We start from the raw sequence: 13,099 nt of genomic DNA, 5'->3' as shown, positions 1-13,099 counted from the left end.
TCTTGAACAGAACCTGTGCCATTTTCTAAAGACTAAAGATTAATCACAGCTTATACAGCTATACTAAAACAAACGAGAAAATATATTCCCTCTAATATTAAAACACTGGAGAAAATGTGTTTTCTTTACTTCATCCTGGGTCCCCTCTGGCATCCCCTTACCTTCCTCAGAAATGAGTGGAGTAGGTGGGGAGCATTGTAGACCCCTGGGCTCCTGGTTCTTCCCAGCAGGTGGCGCTCAAGTTTTCTTTACTTTCATTGGCAGTTAATTAGATCTGTGATTTGGGATTGACAATGTATGTAGCCCCTTCCAAGAGTCATCATGTTTTCTGCTCTGTCACATTTTTGGACAGGTACACATTTTAGTTTTTAAATATATGAAGCACAGAGAACGGTTCCTGGCTCTTTGTAAGTGATGACTAAATGTCACCATTTTTACAGCCCTCCATCCTTGTCGTGGAAACCCTGGTGGCATAGTTGTTAAGTGCTACCTCTTACTAACCAAAAGGTTGGCAATTCGAATCCACCAGGCGCTCCTTGGAAACCCCATAGGGCAGCTCTGTTCTGTCATAGGGTTACTGTGAGTCAGAATTGATTCGATGGCAATGGCTTTGGTTTGGTTTTGGTATCCTTGTCACTTGGGCAAGATGGTGGAGGATCTTGGCTAAGAGCTTGGTTCCGAGAGTCAGTGAGTCTGTGCCTCATCTTCCCTGTCTGTAGAATGGGGATGATAATAGTGCCTACCTCACAGGGCTGATGGGAAGATTAGATGAATTGATATATGTAAAGCTTTCCGATAAGGGATGGATACAGTATAAAAGCTGTCTCTTTGAGCTGGGGGAAGGGCAGTGGGTGGCTGGGGGACACTTGGCTCATGCCCTGAGTTCCTGGCCCTGGTGACAAGAGCTCAGCCCTTCTGTGTTTGGGTTACATCTTTGCCGATGGAGTTATTACAGGTGATGAGGGGCATTCTGGGCCAACTGCCCCTCCTGGCAGTGCTGTTGCTATGGGTCCCAGGACTTCTAGGCAAGGGTGTGCACCAGGTGAATGGGGATATGCCCTCACCATATCCAGGGTTTAACCAGGGAAAAGTGAGTGGCCAGTATGGAGCAGTCCCATTGGGTGTCCCATCAGGTGGCTCAGATGGTCTTGGCCTCCTCATATCCATCTGGCCCAGGGACACCGAGGCTCAGAGAGGTAGAGAGACTTGCCCAAGGTCATACAGCTAGGAGGAGACAAAGCTGAAACATACCCAGATTTTTCTGCCCCAGGCCTGAGCTCGGTTTCCATGCCTCCCGGCCGGCTTGGGAAGATCCTCGGAATGGCTGGGTGACTCAAATGGAGGAATTTCAGGCCTGGTAAAAGAGAGCAAGAGGAAAAATATTGAAGTGTAATATTCCTGAGTCCTGTGCTTTTGTCTGCCCTGCCCCAGCTGGCTGTCCTGGACCATGTGGGACAAGGGGCCCTTCTCTGGGGTGTTGTTGTCGCTGGTCCTAGGACCTGGGCAAGTCACACATCTCTCCAGGCCTCAGCCTCGTCTGTAAAGTGGGGTTGTAGCCTGCCTCTGAGAGGAGCTGTTGAGTGTGGCCATTTGTATACAGTGCTGGGCACACAATCGGTTATCCACAAGCCACTCTTTTGCCCACTATGTCCCCAACCTGCTTCTCCCCATCCCCCCTCCATCTCTGTCCCTCCCGCTGCCCTCCCCCCATGGAATCTTCCTCAGATTTTCTAATCCAGAGGGTTGAGAGGCAGCGAGGCGCCCCCCTCTTGGAAGTGCCCCCCCAACCCCAGTGCTGCTGACTCAGCCCTTTCCCTCCCTGGTGGCAGCCTGGAGGATGACTCCCTTGGCTCCCTCCCTCTGCGGCCCTGGCTCAGCGCCCTGGGAACGCTGCCTGGGACAGGGCCACGTAGGGGGCATGGCCAATGTGGGCCTGCGGGCTAGCAGGGGCCAGAGTCCTTTGGCCTGCTTTCCTTTGGCCCCCTGAGCCCCTGAACAGGCCTGGGGGGCTCCAGGTGGGCTTAGGGCGAGCCAGAGCACAAGGCTGGAAGTTGGGAGAGCCCAGCATTCACCCTAGTTTGGACTCCAGTCTGCTCTGTGACCTTGAACAAAAGACTTGACTTCCTGGGGCTATAGTGTCCCTGTTGGTTACATTAAGGAATGGAATTAGATCATCTCTCAGAGCCCTTCCAGGCCTCATGTTCTGCTCTTCGATTATCCCCCAAACAACTAGGAAACTGAGGCCCAGAGACAAGGTCTGGACAAGGACACACAGCCCAGGGGCTGTTTCATCCTCCACACTTTGCCCAGATGTGAGTAATAGCTGGAGTTGAACCCAAACCCCGCCCCTACCACCATCTTAAACACACCCTTCTCAGGTCTCTGCATTCCTTTGCCTCCCTAGGGCAATGATGTCACACCTTCCTCTTCCGAGGGACAGAACCCTGAACTGCAGCCTTGCCCACACCTGGCTGTGCCATTGTGAGAACCCCATGGGACAGGGAGCACGTCCACTCTGTGGGGCTGTGGACTCCTCCTCATTGGCTGTGTGACCTTGGACAAGTCCCCTCACCTTTGGCTCTAGTTCCCTTTCCCAAGGCTGGGGGAGGGGCAGCCAAAATACTGGATGTAAACACTCTTTGAGTACCAAAAGCCACTACAGAGCTTTGGCCCTGTCCAGGCAGTAAGTACTCAACAAACAGAATAAAGGAGTACACAAGGACGAGGGGACGAGGGACACTGGAGACAGTCTTACTCAGGGGTCTCTGACCCCAGGAAGCCGAGTCATATGGCAGAGAACAAAGGCTGTGGCCTTTGTAAAGCCTCTCCCAGCCCAACTGGAAGGAAACTGAGGCAGGGCTGTGCCCAGACCAAGGGCTCATGGCTGCTCCCCTATGAATTTGGGATTGGCTCGAGAAGACCAGGAAGATCCATCAGTAATAGCAGGATCCTGGGTAGAGGAGAAAGACTTTGGTATATACTGCGGGTGGGGAGCCCCTGCTGGTACAAACCGTCAAGTACTTGGTCACTAACAAAAAGATTGGCAGTTTGAACACACTCAGAGGCACCTCAGAAGAGAGGCCTGGCGGTCTCCTTCTGAAAGGTCACGGCCATGAAAACCCTATGGAGCACAGTTCTACTCTGACACACGGGGTTGCCATGAGTTAAACTTGACTCCGTGGCAACTGGTTTGGGTTTTCTTGGTTTGGGGATGAGGAGATGCCCTGGCACCACCCTCAGATACCCCAGAAGGTCAGACCTGCTGATTCACTCACTGCACCTGGCACTGACAGGGCTGGGGCTGGAGTTCTACAGACACTGAGGGCCTGAGGGGCCAAGTCACTTGGCAAGTCACTTGCTCTGGGTGGCAGGCCAGGATTTGAACCTGGGTCCATGGACCCCATGCCAGTGCCCTGTCCACTAGCCACCCTGCCTAGGGGACCCAGAAAGAGTCCTTCAGCGCAGGTTGGAGGACCCCGGGGGAGAGGAGGTTCCACGTTGCTTTGCCTCCCCTTGCTGAGCAACTTTGGGGGCTCCTGCCCACTCTCCCCCTGCCCCATGGGGCCTCATCTAAGGGGCCTCAGACCTCAAACACGCCCGTCTTTGACTTTATTAGGCCTTTGAATCAAACGAGACGCCATCCGGCCACCAAAGGGTTAAACAAAGGAAATCCTGGGCTCCTATATCTCCAGAGCCCAGTGGCTGGAGAGAAGGGAGAGGAAGGAGGGGATGTGGGAAGCCAGCTCACCGCTCCCTCCGCCCTCACTCCACCCTCCCGCTGCCGTCCCTCCCTCCTTGGCTGGGCCTGGGGTCTGGGCCAGCTACAAGTTATTATCACAGACATGGGCCAAGGAGCAAGAGAGAGCCGGGAGCCCCGGGGCCCGTGAGCTGCTGTTCAGGCCACAGGACACTGGGTGAGTGACAGGAGGCCCCACAGCCTGCACCCTGCAGGGCTGAGGAGGGACTGGGGTCAGTACAGCCCGGAAGGCCTTTCCTCCCTCCGCTCTATGGTCTTCTCTCTCCCCCTGACCCCAGGCCAGCCCCTCTAGGCCCTTGCCTCCCCACCCCTTCGGGGCTCCTGCTCAGGGCCCCTCCTGGCTTGTGCCTGCCTGCCTGGCCTCACTTCAACTCAGCCCAGCTGGGCCTACCTGGACTGGGGGGTCACCCTACCCACCCTCCTCTCAGAGATCCCAGAGTCACCCACAATGGCATGCTCCGCATACTTGGTCCCCATCTGGTTGTTCTCCTGGTGGCCAATCAGTAATCGTAGCTGTGGTTTTTGTAACTGTTATTAAAAGGCTGGTCCTGGCCACCCTGCTCCTTACTCCCTGGGTCCCAGTTCTGTGTCTCGGAACTTTTGACTCCCGTCTGGCCAGGGCCAATAGGAAACAGAGATGTCCCCAAACAGTGCCAGTCCTCTGGGGGATGTTCTTCTGCTTCCCATCGAGGGCAGGCAGGGGAAGAGGTCTGTGTGGGGCCGAGAAAGGAACAAATTTTTATTGAGTCTTTTACAAGGCAGACACTTTACCCTGTATTTAAATCTTCCCAAATAACCTGGAAGGGAGGGAGGTATTGCTGTCATCTCCTGGTGCCCAGGAGCAGGAAGCCCAGAGAGGTTAAGCCACTAGCCCTAGGCCATACAGCTTCTAAACTGCTCTGGAATCGCAGGCCTAAGCGTTTCCCATGAGGTCACATCTATGGCCAGGAAAAAGACGGGGATTTTGCTGTTCTCAGAAACTGGTTTGTAGATGCTGAGTCTGCAGAAGAAAAGATGAGGGGGATAATACCTGATAGCGAGGTTGTCAAGTTCTGAGGATTTGGCCTGCCTTATTTTTTTTTTTTATTGAACAGGACCAGGAAACCCGCCTAGGGTAGGCAGAGAGGAGCTTGGGAACGGTCACCTCCGGGAAGGGGGTGGTGGGTCTGGAGACTGCCCATCCCCCACCTCTTCTGCTGCTAGCACCCAGATTGGGGTGGGGGGGAATGGAAATGGAAAGGGGAGACCCTTCTGCCCCTTTAAAACCTAGCTCCCACCCCAGTGCTCAGCTGCATCCAGCAGAGATAGGCTGGAATTAAAAAAAAATAATAATTCTATCATCTCTACACATATTAACCACAGAAAAATATTTTTGAATTGCACTAAACGTTAAAGGGGAACAAAAAGGAAATAAACAAAGAAACGCCAGAAGTGTAAAAACCAGTCTGGTTTCAAAAGCCGAGTTTCTGATCCTGCTGTGATAACTCAGCGCCAGCCCCCAAAGCCTGCCACCACCTCAAAGGCTCCTTGCTGGCTTCCTGCCCACCCAGCCCCGGCCTGTTGCCAGTGGCTGGTGCCCAGGCTACTTCCTGCCTCTCTCCTGGAACCCCCTCCTGGCCAAGACCAAAGACAGATCCTTACAAACCCTTGGACTTCTCCCATCCTTTTGAATTTTCCAGACCTCCTAGTCGTAGCCCTTAATTCCTGTTTCCCACTGGACAACCGATTGGCAGGTCTATGATAATTGACGCAACCACCTTCCAATAAATTAACTCTGTGTTAATTCTGTGTGAGGTTGGGTTGTGCAAGTTGTTCACTGCACAAAGGTGCTGCCGACTGACACCAGCCCTTTTCAAGCTGCACACCCTCAGCATTGCTTTCCTCCAGAGGGGACTTTTCTTTCTCTTCTAATGTGTCCACCCAGAGGACAAATGTGCACTACATAGACCAGCAGCGGCCTATAGTCCACGACTCAACATACCTGCTCCTGACTTCTCAGCGACACTACAGCATCATTGCCACGCACTGACCCTGTGCACTTTCTCTGTCTGCTAGAATAAATTAAATTTCCTATCCTCTGTCAGGAACACAGTATGTCCGAGCCCGGGCTCAGCTATGTGTCCCCTCTCCTGGTGAACAAGCCTGCAGAGTCCTTAGTGTTTTTCCCAAGTGTCCACTAGCCTGCTTCATGCTGCACGGTGGCACGTGCTTGCTAGAGGTGGCAGAGCTGAAGGCAGGAGAACAAGCCAGAGGGAGGGGATGGGTGGGAAGAGCATTTCACAGCCTCACTGCTTATGACATACGGGCATCGAGGGGCCTCTTCCTAGCCCACCCCTGCAAAGGTCTCCTGGCAGCTGGTCTGCTCTTGGCCGTGGCTCTCTTTAGAGTGGCTCCCTCCTTCCTAGACCCACGTGTGGAGGAGTATCCATGGACCAGGTGGAGAACCAGTCCTACAATGACCTTGGGAAACTGGCTTCCCCATGTAGGCCTCAGTCTTCTCATCTGCTCAATGGAGTCATTAGCACCCTTCCACCGAGCTTTATCAAAAGTGCACTTGGTGTGGGTGGCTGTATCCACCCCGGTCATAGGCACATCATAGATGTTAATTTATACCTGGTGTTCTGTTCCTCCTTCCCTGCTCCAGATCACCATGGGGATGGTCGCCCTGGGTCCCTGCTGGGCACTGCTCCTGCTCTCTCTCTTGGTGCTTGGGGTCCCCACTGAGGAGTCCACCTCTGGAGAAGCTGTGGCCTTCAACCCCTCTGGGGGTTGCCGATGGTGCTGTGACTCTGAGGACCCCCTGGCCCCTGCTGATGCTGCAGGTGTGCCAGCATCCTCTCCATCCACCCTCCCATACATCCTGCCTGAGGTCAGGCCCTACATTAACATCACCATCCTGAAGGGTGAGTGCCCACACGTGGCTCAGCCAGAGCCTGGGCCGGACCTGCCAGGTCGGGGGCAGGGAGGGCACAGGGGCTTCTTCCTGGGCCCAGGGTAGGGGGGAGGTGGAGAGATCAGGAGAAACCACTACAGATAACTGCCCCAAACCCTTTATTTCATTCGCACATTTACTGTGCACTTACGATGTGCGTGGTGCAAACGACTAACGTGCTTGGCGGCCAACCAAAAGGCTGAAGGTTTGAGTCTACCCAGAGGCACCCTGGAAGAAAGCCCTGGCAATCTACTTCTGAAAAATCAGCCATTGAAAACCTTACGGAGCACAGGTCTACTCTGACACTCATGGGGTCACCATGAATCGAAGTCAAGGTGCCAGGTGCCAGAACTCTTCCAAACACTGGACTACAGCAGTGACCAGACCAGACGAAGACCCTCCCACCTCGGAGCTGCTGGTCTAGTGAGGGCGGGGGCAGACAATGAGCAGTAGGCGTAGAAGATAAGTCAATGAAGCAGATGTGAGGTGGTGATGGGGTCTCTGGCCAGTGAAGAGGTGGAGCAGGGTGAAGCGTACTGGGAGAGCAGGTTGGGGGGCAGGAAGGCTACGTGTTGAATGGGGTGGTGGGTATAGTCTCACAGAGAAGGTGGGATCTGAGCAGAGACTCCAAGGAGGTGAGACAGTGAGCCATGCAGCTATCAGCAGGCAGAGTGTTCCAGCCAGAGGGAACAGCCAGTGCAAAGAGCCCAGGGCAGGGGTGGGCCTGGAGTGCTTAAGGAGCAGGGGGCAGTGAAAGGGGCTGAGGTCAGAGACAGGGACCAGATGGTGCAGGGCTTGTCAGCCTCCGTCAGGACTGCACTTTGAGTGAGATGGGGAGCAGGGGAGAGTTTGGCCAGGGGAGGGATGTGATGGACTGAGGTTTCAAGTGGGTCCCACTGGTGCCTCGGGGAAGAGAAAACCCAGAGCCCAACCATGAAATGTCCCAGGTCACAGTCAGACAGGAACGCTGACTAAGGTCTACCTGGCTCGTAACCTCAGTTTTTTTCTCCAGGTAGGTATTTTTCTTACTTCTTTCTCTGGGTCAGAAATGCAAAAACGCATCTCACCATGTCCCCCTTCCTGGCCCTGGTCAGGCTGGGTGCAGTGGCTCCCAGGTGGGGGTCTGGGCCTGGCCCCCCAGAGACCACAGTCAGACCTTCACTGCTGGGGAGGGAAACAAGGTAGGTCTGGAAATGAACTGTATTTGGAATTCTGCCTCTTCTGCTCCTGAGCTGTGTGGCCTTGGGTAAGTCACTTAACCTCTCTGAGCCTCAGTGTTCTCTCTGCAGTGGACACGGTCATGGAGTTCTTCAGAGAGCCATTTGGGGAGGTGATGGCTGGCATACAGTAGGTGCTCAATAAATGCTGGCTCCTTCTTTGGGCCGGGACGGGGCAGAATCTTCCAAAAATGAGCATAAGCACTCCTTGGCGCAGGCCTGGGTGCCTGCCTTGACTTCTCCCGTCCTTGTCCCCACAGGTGACAAAGGGGACCGTGGCTTGGTGGGCACACCAGGGAAGCTGGGAAAGGAGGGTCCCCAGGGAGACCGAGGCCCACAGGGCACCAAGGGCGCCAAGGGGCAGGTGGGCAGCCCCGGCAGCCCGTGCCAGACACGCTACTCGGCCTTCTCGGTGGGTCGCAAGACCGCCCTCCACAGCAGTGAGGGCTACCAGCCACTGCTCTTCGACACGGTCTTTGTGAACACAGACGGGCACTTCGACCTGGCCACCGGCCACTTTGCCGCCCCCCTGCGTGGCCTCTACTTCTTCAGCCTCAACGTGCACAGCTGGAACTTCAAGGAGACCTACGTGCACGTAGTGCACAACGAGGAGGCAGCCGTCATCCTGTACGCGCAGCCCAGCGACCGCAGCATCATGCAGAGCCAAAGCGTGATGCTGGCCCTGGTGCCCGGCGACCGCGTCTGGGTGCGGCTCTTCAAGCGCGAGCGCGAGAATGCTGTCTACAGTGACGACGTTGACACCTACATCACCTTCAGCGGCCACCTCATCAAGCCCGAGGACGACTGAGCACCTGCCCGGGCCACCCGTCCCTTCCCGGGACTTGCCTCCCAGCTGGGCGGCTTGGTGCTGGGTGGCCTTGGGCAGGTCCTGTCCCCCTGCAGAGCCTTGGTTTGCACCACCGAAAGGGGGGAAGGGCACGGTGGGTGGTCTTCAAGGACCCAACACTCTAAGTAGGGCCCCTCTCCTTTCCTTTCCTCCACCATCCTTTCCAGTCTGTTGCTGCCTCTCTCCTCTCTTGGGCATGTTTTAAGGAGACTTCTAACTGAAACATTCTAGAACTTTCTTTTAGACCAACATTTTTAAAACTTGAATGTGCATATGAATCACCTGGGGATCTTGTTGCAATGCAGATTCTCATTCGGAAACCCTGGAGTGGGCCCGAGATGCTGCGTTTCTAACAGGTTCCTAAGTGATGGTGATGCTACTGGTCTATCGACCACACTTGAGTAACAGGGTTCTAGAACCTCTCCAAAATTCGATGATTTTCGGAACATTCTAGAATCCTCCAAACATTCTAGAATTCTTCCCACATCCTTAGATTCACTCATCACTCTAGGACTCCCCCTCTTCTGCTCTCTTGCCCTGTCCCCTTTCTCTTTCACCATCCTCTTCATGCCTACATTTATAGCCACCGTGCGTTTATTCATTCATCAAGCGCTCATTGTGGACTCACTCAGCCCTGGGAAAGCAGAGGTGAGGGCGCTGCCCTCAGTGAGCACCTAGTCCAGCCAGGGGAGACCAGTGGGTACACAGAAGACTGAAACCAGAGCTAGAGACACGCACGGGGCCCTTGTCACACAGGTCTGTGTTCTGGGCATTCAGGCACCTTGGAGGCCTCCTTACCCGGCGCTCCCCAAGGCTGGTGGGACAGGACCCCCAAGATGGGAGGATGTCCCTAACCCAGTCCTCCCCATCCTGACTCATGCCCATAATTAAAGCAAACCCCAGTGGGAGCCCAGAGGCTTAGGGGCATTTTGGGGTGAATGTGACCCCCAGGAAAAGGAGCTCAGGTCATGGTCCCCCACATGGCTGGCCTGGTTACCTGTGAGGACCTCTACCTTCCTCACCGGCACCCCCCTCTCTGCCCCTCCTGGGACTCTGTTACCACCTTGCTCAGCCCCTTCTGCCAAAGGCATCTGACCTTGGTTCTTCCAAGATGAAGGGCCACTGACAGACACAGATGTCTGTCCCCAGGTGCTCACTGACCCTCCTCGACCCCCTCACCAGCCCCGTACCCCTGGTTCTCCAGGCTTTATCAAGATGCTAAAGGCCCTGATGGGCAAGTCCCGCCCAGTAGAGCCCTCCTCTGACCTGGTGGGCTGGGGGCCAACATGGAAGGAGCCGGGCTTTGGCTCCTCAGCAGGCCTGGGGAACTGAAGGGGAGACATTCCAGGTCAGTCAGGGGGACCTCCTCTGAGCCATGATGCCAAGGAAGAGGCCGAGGCAAAGTCAGGGACTTCAGACCTTCTACCCTTGCCCTCCTGATTCTTACCCTCAACCTGCTCAGAGAACGGGGCTAGAACTCACCGTCCCGCCAGGCAGCTTCAGGGTGATCCCAGCCCTGAGGCCGAGGTGGCAAATAGAGCCTGGCAGGAGGGCTGGGGTGGCCTGGCGACCTTCTAGCCTCCCTGTCCCCCACCTCAGTGGCATGACCTCTCCCCAGAGGGAGGCAGCTTCACCCATTGGTGCTTACGCAGACTCCGGGGCAGAGGTGGCCCCGGCAGTTGTCTCTGGTGCTCACAGCCAAGGGAGCCATGGCTGCGTGGCCGGCAGCAGGGCCTGACCATGTGCTTCGAAGGCCAGTCCTAAAAAACCCCCCTCAGCTCTGCAGCCCCTGTCCTGCTAGTCCGGTGTGATTAAAGGTCAACGCGTCTCTTCTTGGCAGTTCAGGCTGGTTCTTTCTGCTCTGCTCCCCTTGGAAGGATTTTGCAGGGGCCCGGATCCAGGGCTTCACTCCACGTGGTCCCCACCCAAAGAAACCACCCTCCTCAGTCACTCAGGCAGCCCATGTGCCTTGGAGTTAGTGAAACTGACTGAGAGTCTGCTAGGCTCCTTCCTGGCTGTGACCTCAGGCAAGTACCACATCTCTCTGAGCCTCAACTGTTCTGTCTGAAAAATGGGGGATGATGATAGTATCTACCGCATGGGGTGGCCATAAGGATTAGAAGAGAGGTTACATGGTGACTGCGGCATTCATTCATTGAACCAGTGCCTACTGAGCACCTACCGTGTGCTGAACACTCTGCTAGGCGTGGAGGTTACAGCAGGGAACACAGTTGATCGCCTCGCCTTGGAGAACATCCATGGAGTTCTAGGGGGGCGCTCGAGGTGCTGACCAAACCATAGTACCTCATTTGGGGATTCTGTCTGGTGTTTTGTGTTTAATATTTACAAGAGAACTGATGGGTATTCTCTGAAGAAATTTTACAGTGGAACAGCTAAACTATGTTGACAGCCTCGGACTTTCTATACTAGCATGGCAGCTACTTACATACACATATTGAAGGTGATCCATGTTAAGTCCCTTTATCGACTTGCGGGGGAGTATCCTGCACTGCTGTCCCTGGTGTTACTCCTGTGTCTGGGTGACTTTCTGGGCACCATATGGAAGAAGCATTCTTTATAGCACCAGGAACACCCCAGAATCCAGACCAACCCAGGGGTCCAGAAACCTTTTACTTGGAGCCCATCTGGCCACTGAGGAACGGCTTCCCAGGACACCGAGCTCTCCTGGCTCTCACAGCAGAGGCCCCTAACATTGTCACAGGCTCCCCAGAGGGACCAGTCTCCCTCCCCGGATGCTGCGGCCAGGCTCTGTTTATACATTCTTGTCCTGACCAGCATTAAAGCTGTGGCTGTCTCTGGTGGCAAAGGCTGCTCAAATGCCAAGGGGTCTCCTGCCACGTATGTCGTGAGGAAGGACAATTTGTTCACTACCGAGGTAGCATTTGAAACTTCTTGCCAAGCACCTGCAGGCAGATTGAATTTTGCCCTTTGCAAACTGAGGCCAAAGTCACCATTTTCAGGTCCATTTAGTCTAGGGCTTCAAGATTGGCATGGCCCCTACACTGTCCCATCTGACCTGCTGCCAATGCTTCTTCTACCCACAGCTCAGATGCAGCCTCTTGACCTCTTGTTTTTTTTTTTCCCCCATTGGACCCCAGTTCTTGACTTGGTGACAGAGCCCAGTGGGTGGTAGAAGCCATTTATTCTTTGTGATGAGGTCCTCTGGACAGGCAAGGTCTTAAGAGCGTGGGAAAGGACTCTGCAAACAGTGTCTGGAGGCCCCCGAGCCTGCTGCCTGGTGCTGTGGGGCAGTGTTGCCAGGGAGATCTTTTGTATTCCATCCCGGTGACCTCCAGTGAGCGGGTGAACTGCTGAGGCATCCACCCTCCTCCCTCCCCCAACACAATCCCTTTCGTTTACATATTTTGAAAACTGCATTTCCTTCTGAAATGTTAACAACAGGGAAAGGGCAGGGAGAGGAGGCCAGGGGGAGAAGCAGTCCCATGAAATGGGAACTTCCCCAGACTGGGGGTCAGGGGACCTTGGCTCCACTTGGCCATCCTTTGTTGGGTGGCCTGGGACAAATGCCTTCCCTCCTCTGGGCCTCAGATCTCTGGTTTTAGAGGAGTGGGGGGTGGCAGGGGGTGGGATGGGGATCATGGGCTAAGGTCTTTGTCAAATTGTGCCTTCCACCCTGTAGACTTTGGGTTGTGCCAGGAAGGGGGTGCAGAGCTCCTGGTTGAGGCTCTGATCTGAGCTGAAACGGCTTATCTAGAACCAGGAATCCCAGGCTAATGGACAGAGGGATGGGAACTTGGTCCTGATTCTCTAGCTTGCAAGCAACAGAAACTCAAAAGAGCCTGAGCAAACAAAAGGCATTCATGGGCTCATATGACTCAGAAGTTCAGGAAATGCTGGCACAGCAGGATCCGGGGCTCACATAATGGCCCAGGACTCTGTTCCTTTTCTCCATCTTTCAGCCCCTCTTCACTCTTCTTCCTCAAGGAGGCTGAGTAACAGCCACCAGTTCCAGCCTTATCTTCTACCAGCATAGCAACCCCAGAGAGGCTGGTTCTCATTGGTTGTGCTATGAGTAGGTGCCTGTCTCTGAGCCAATCACTGTGGCCAGAAAAATGGAAGGCTCTGATTGGCCAGGAGTAGGTTGGCTCCATCGGAACTACAAGGATTGAAAGTGCGCCAGAATCCAAAACCAAACCCGTTGCCCTCGAGTTGATTCCGACTCATAGCAACCCTGTAGGAGAGGGTAGATTGCCCCACAGGTTTTCCAAGGAGTGGCTGTTGGGCTCAAACTGCCTACCTTTTGGTTAGCAGCCGTAGTTCTTAACTGCTGCGCCACCAGGGCTCCTGAAAGTGCACAGGGATAG

The 13,099-nt window shown here is 54.8% G+C and overlaps 1 protein-coding gene across 2 annotated transcripts; it reads left to right on the top strand.

The window, feature by feature from the left end:
• The first annotated feature begins 3,734 nt into the window (after positions 1-3,734).
• C1QTNF6 (C1q and TNF related 6) lies at positions 3,735-11,284 on the top strand. 2 transcript variants are annotated; one of them, XM_049884364.1, is made up of 3 exons: positions 3,735-3,914; positions 6,402-6,660; positions 8,167-11,282. In XM_049884364.1, the coding sequence occupies exons 2-3, from the start codon at positions 6,408-6,410 to the stop codon at positions 8,712-8,714; spliced, it is 801 nt and encodes a 266-aa protein (XP_049740321.1). In that variant the 5' UTR covers positions 3,735-3,914; positions 6,402-6,407; the 3' UTR covers positions 8,715-11,282. The 2 variants fall into 2 exon arrangements, with proteins under 2 accessions (XP_049740321.1, XP_049740322.1); XM_049884365.1 differs by lacking the exon at positions 3,735-3,914 and having other exon boundaries at positions 6,407-6,660; positions 8,167-11,284.
• Positions 11,285-13,099: the final 1,815 nt, after the last annotated feature.

The sequence above is a fragment of the Elephas maximus genome, chromosome 4 (genome assembly GCF_024166365.1).
Source record: "Elephas maximus indicus isolate mEleMax1 chromosome 4, mEleMax1 primary haplotype, whole genome shotgun sequence".
Taxonomy (NCBI): Eukaryota; Metazoa; Chordata; class Mammalia; order Proboscidea; family Elephantidae; genus Elephas; species Elephas maximus.
The sequence above is the reverse complement of the archived record's forward strand: the minus strand, read 5'-3'. Positions and strand labels throughout refer to the sequence as shown.

Coding starts and splice junctions, on each gene's coding strand:
- C1QTNF6 (XM_049884365.1), top strand. CDS start 6,408: ATGGGGATGGTCGCCCTGGGTCCCTGCTGGGCACTGCTCCTGCTCTCT. Junction 6,661..8,166: donor TAACATCACCATCCTGAAGG/GTGAGTGCCCAC, acceptor TTGTCCCCACAG/GTGACAAAGGGGACCGTGGC.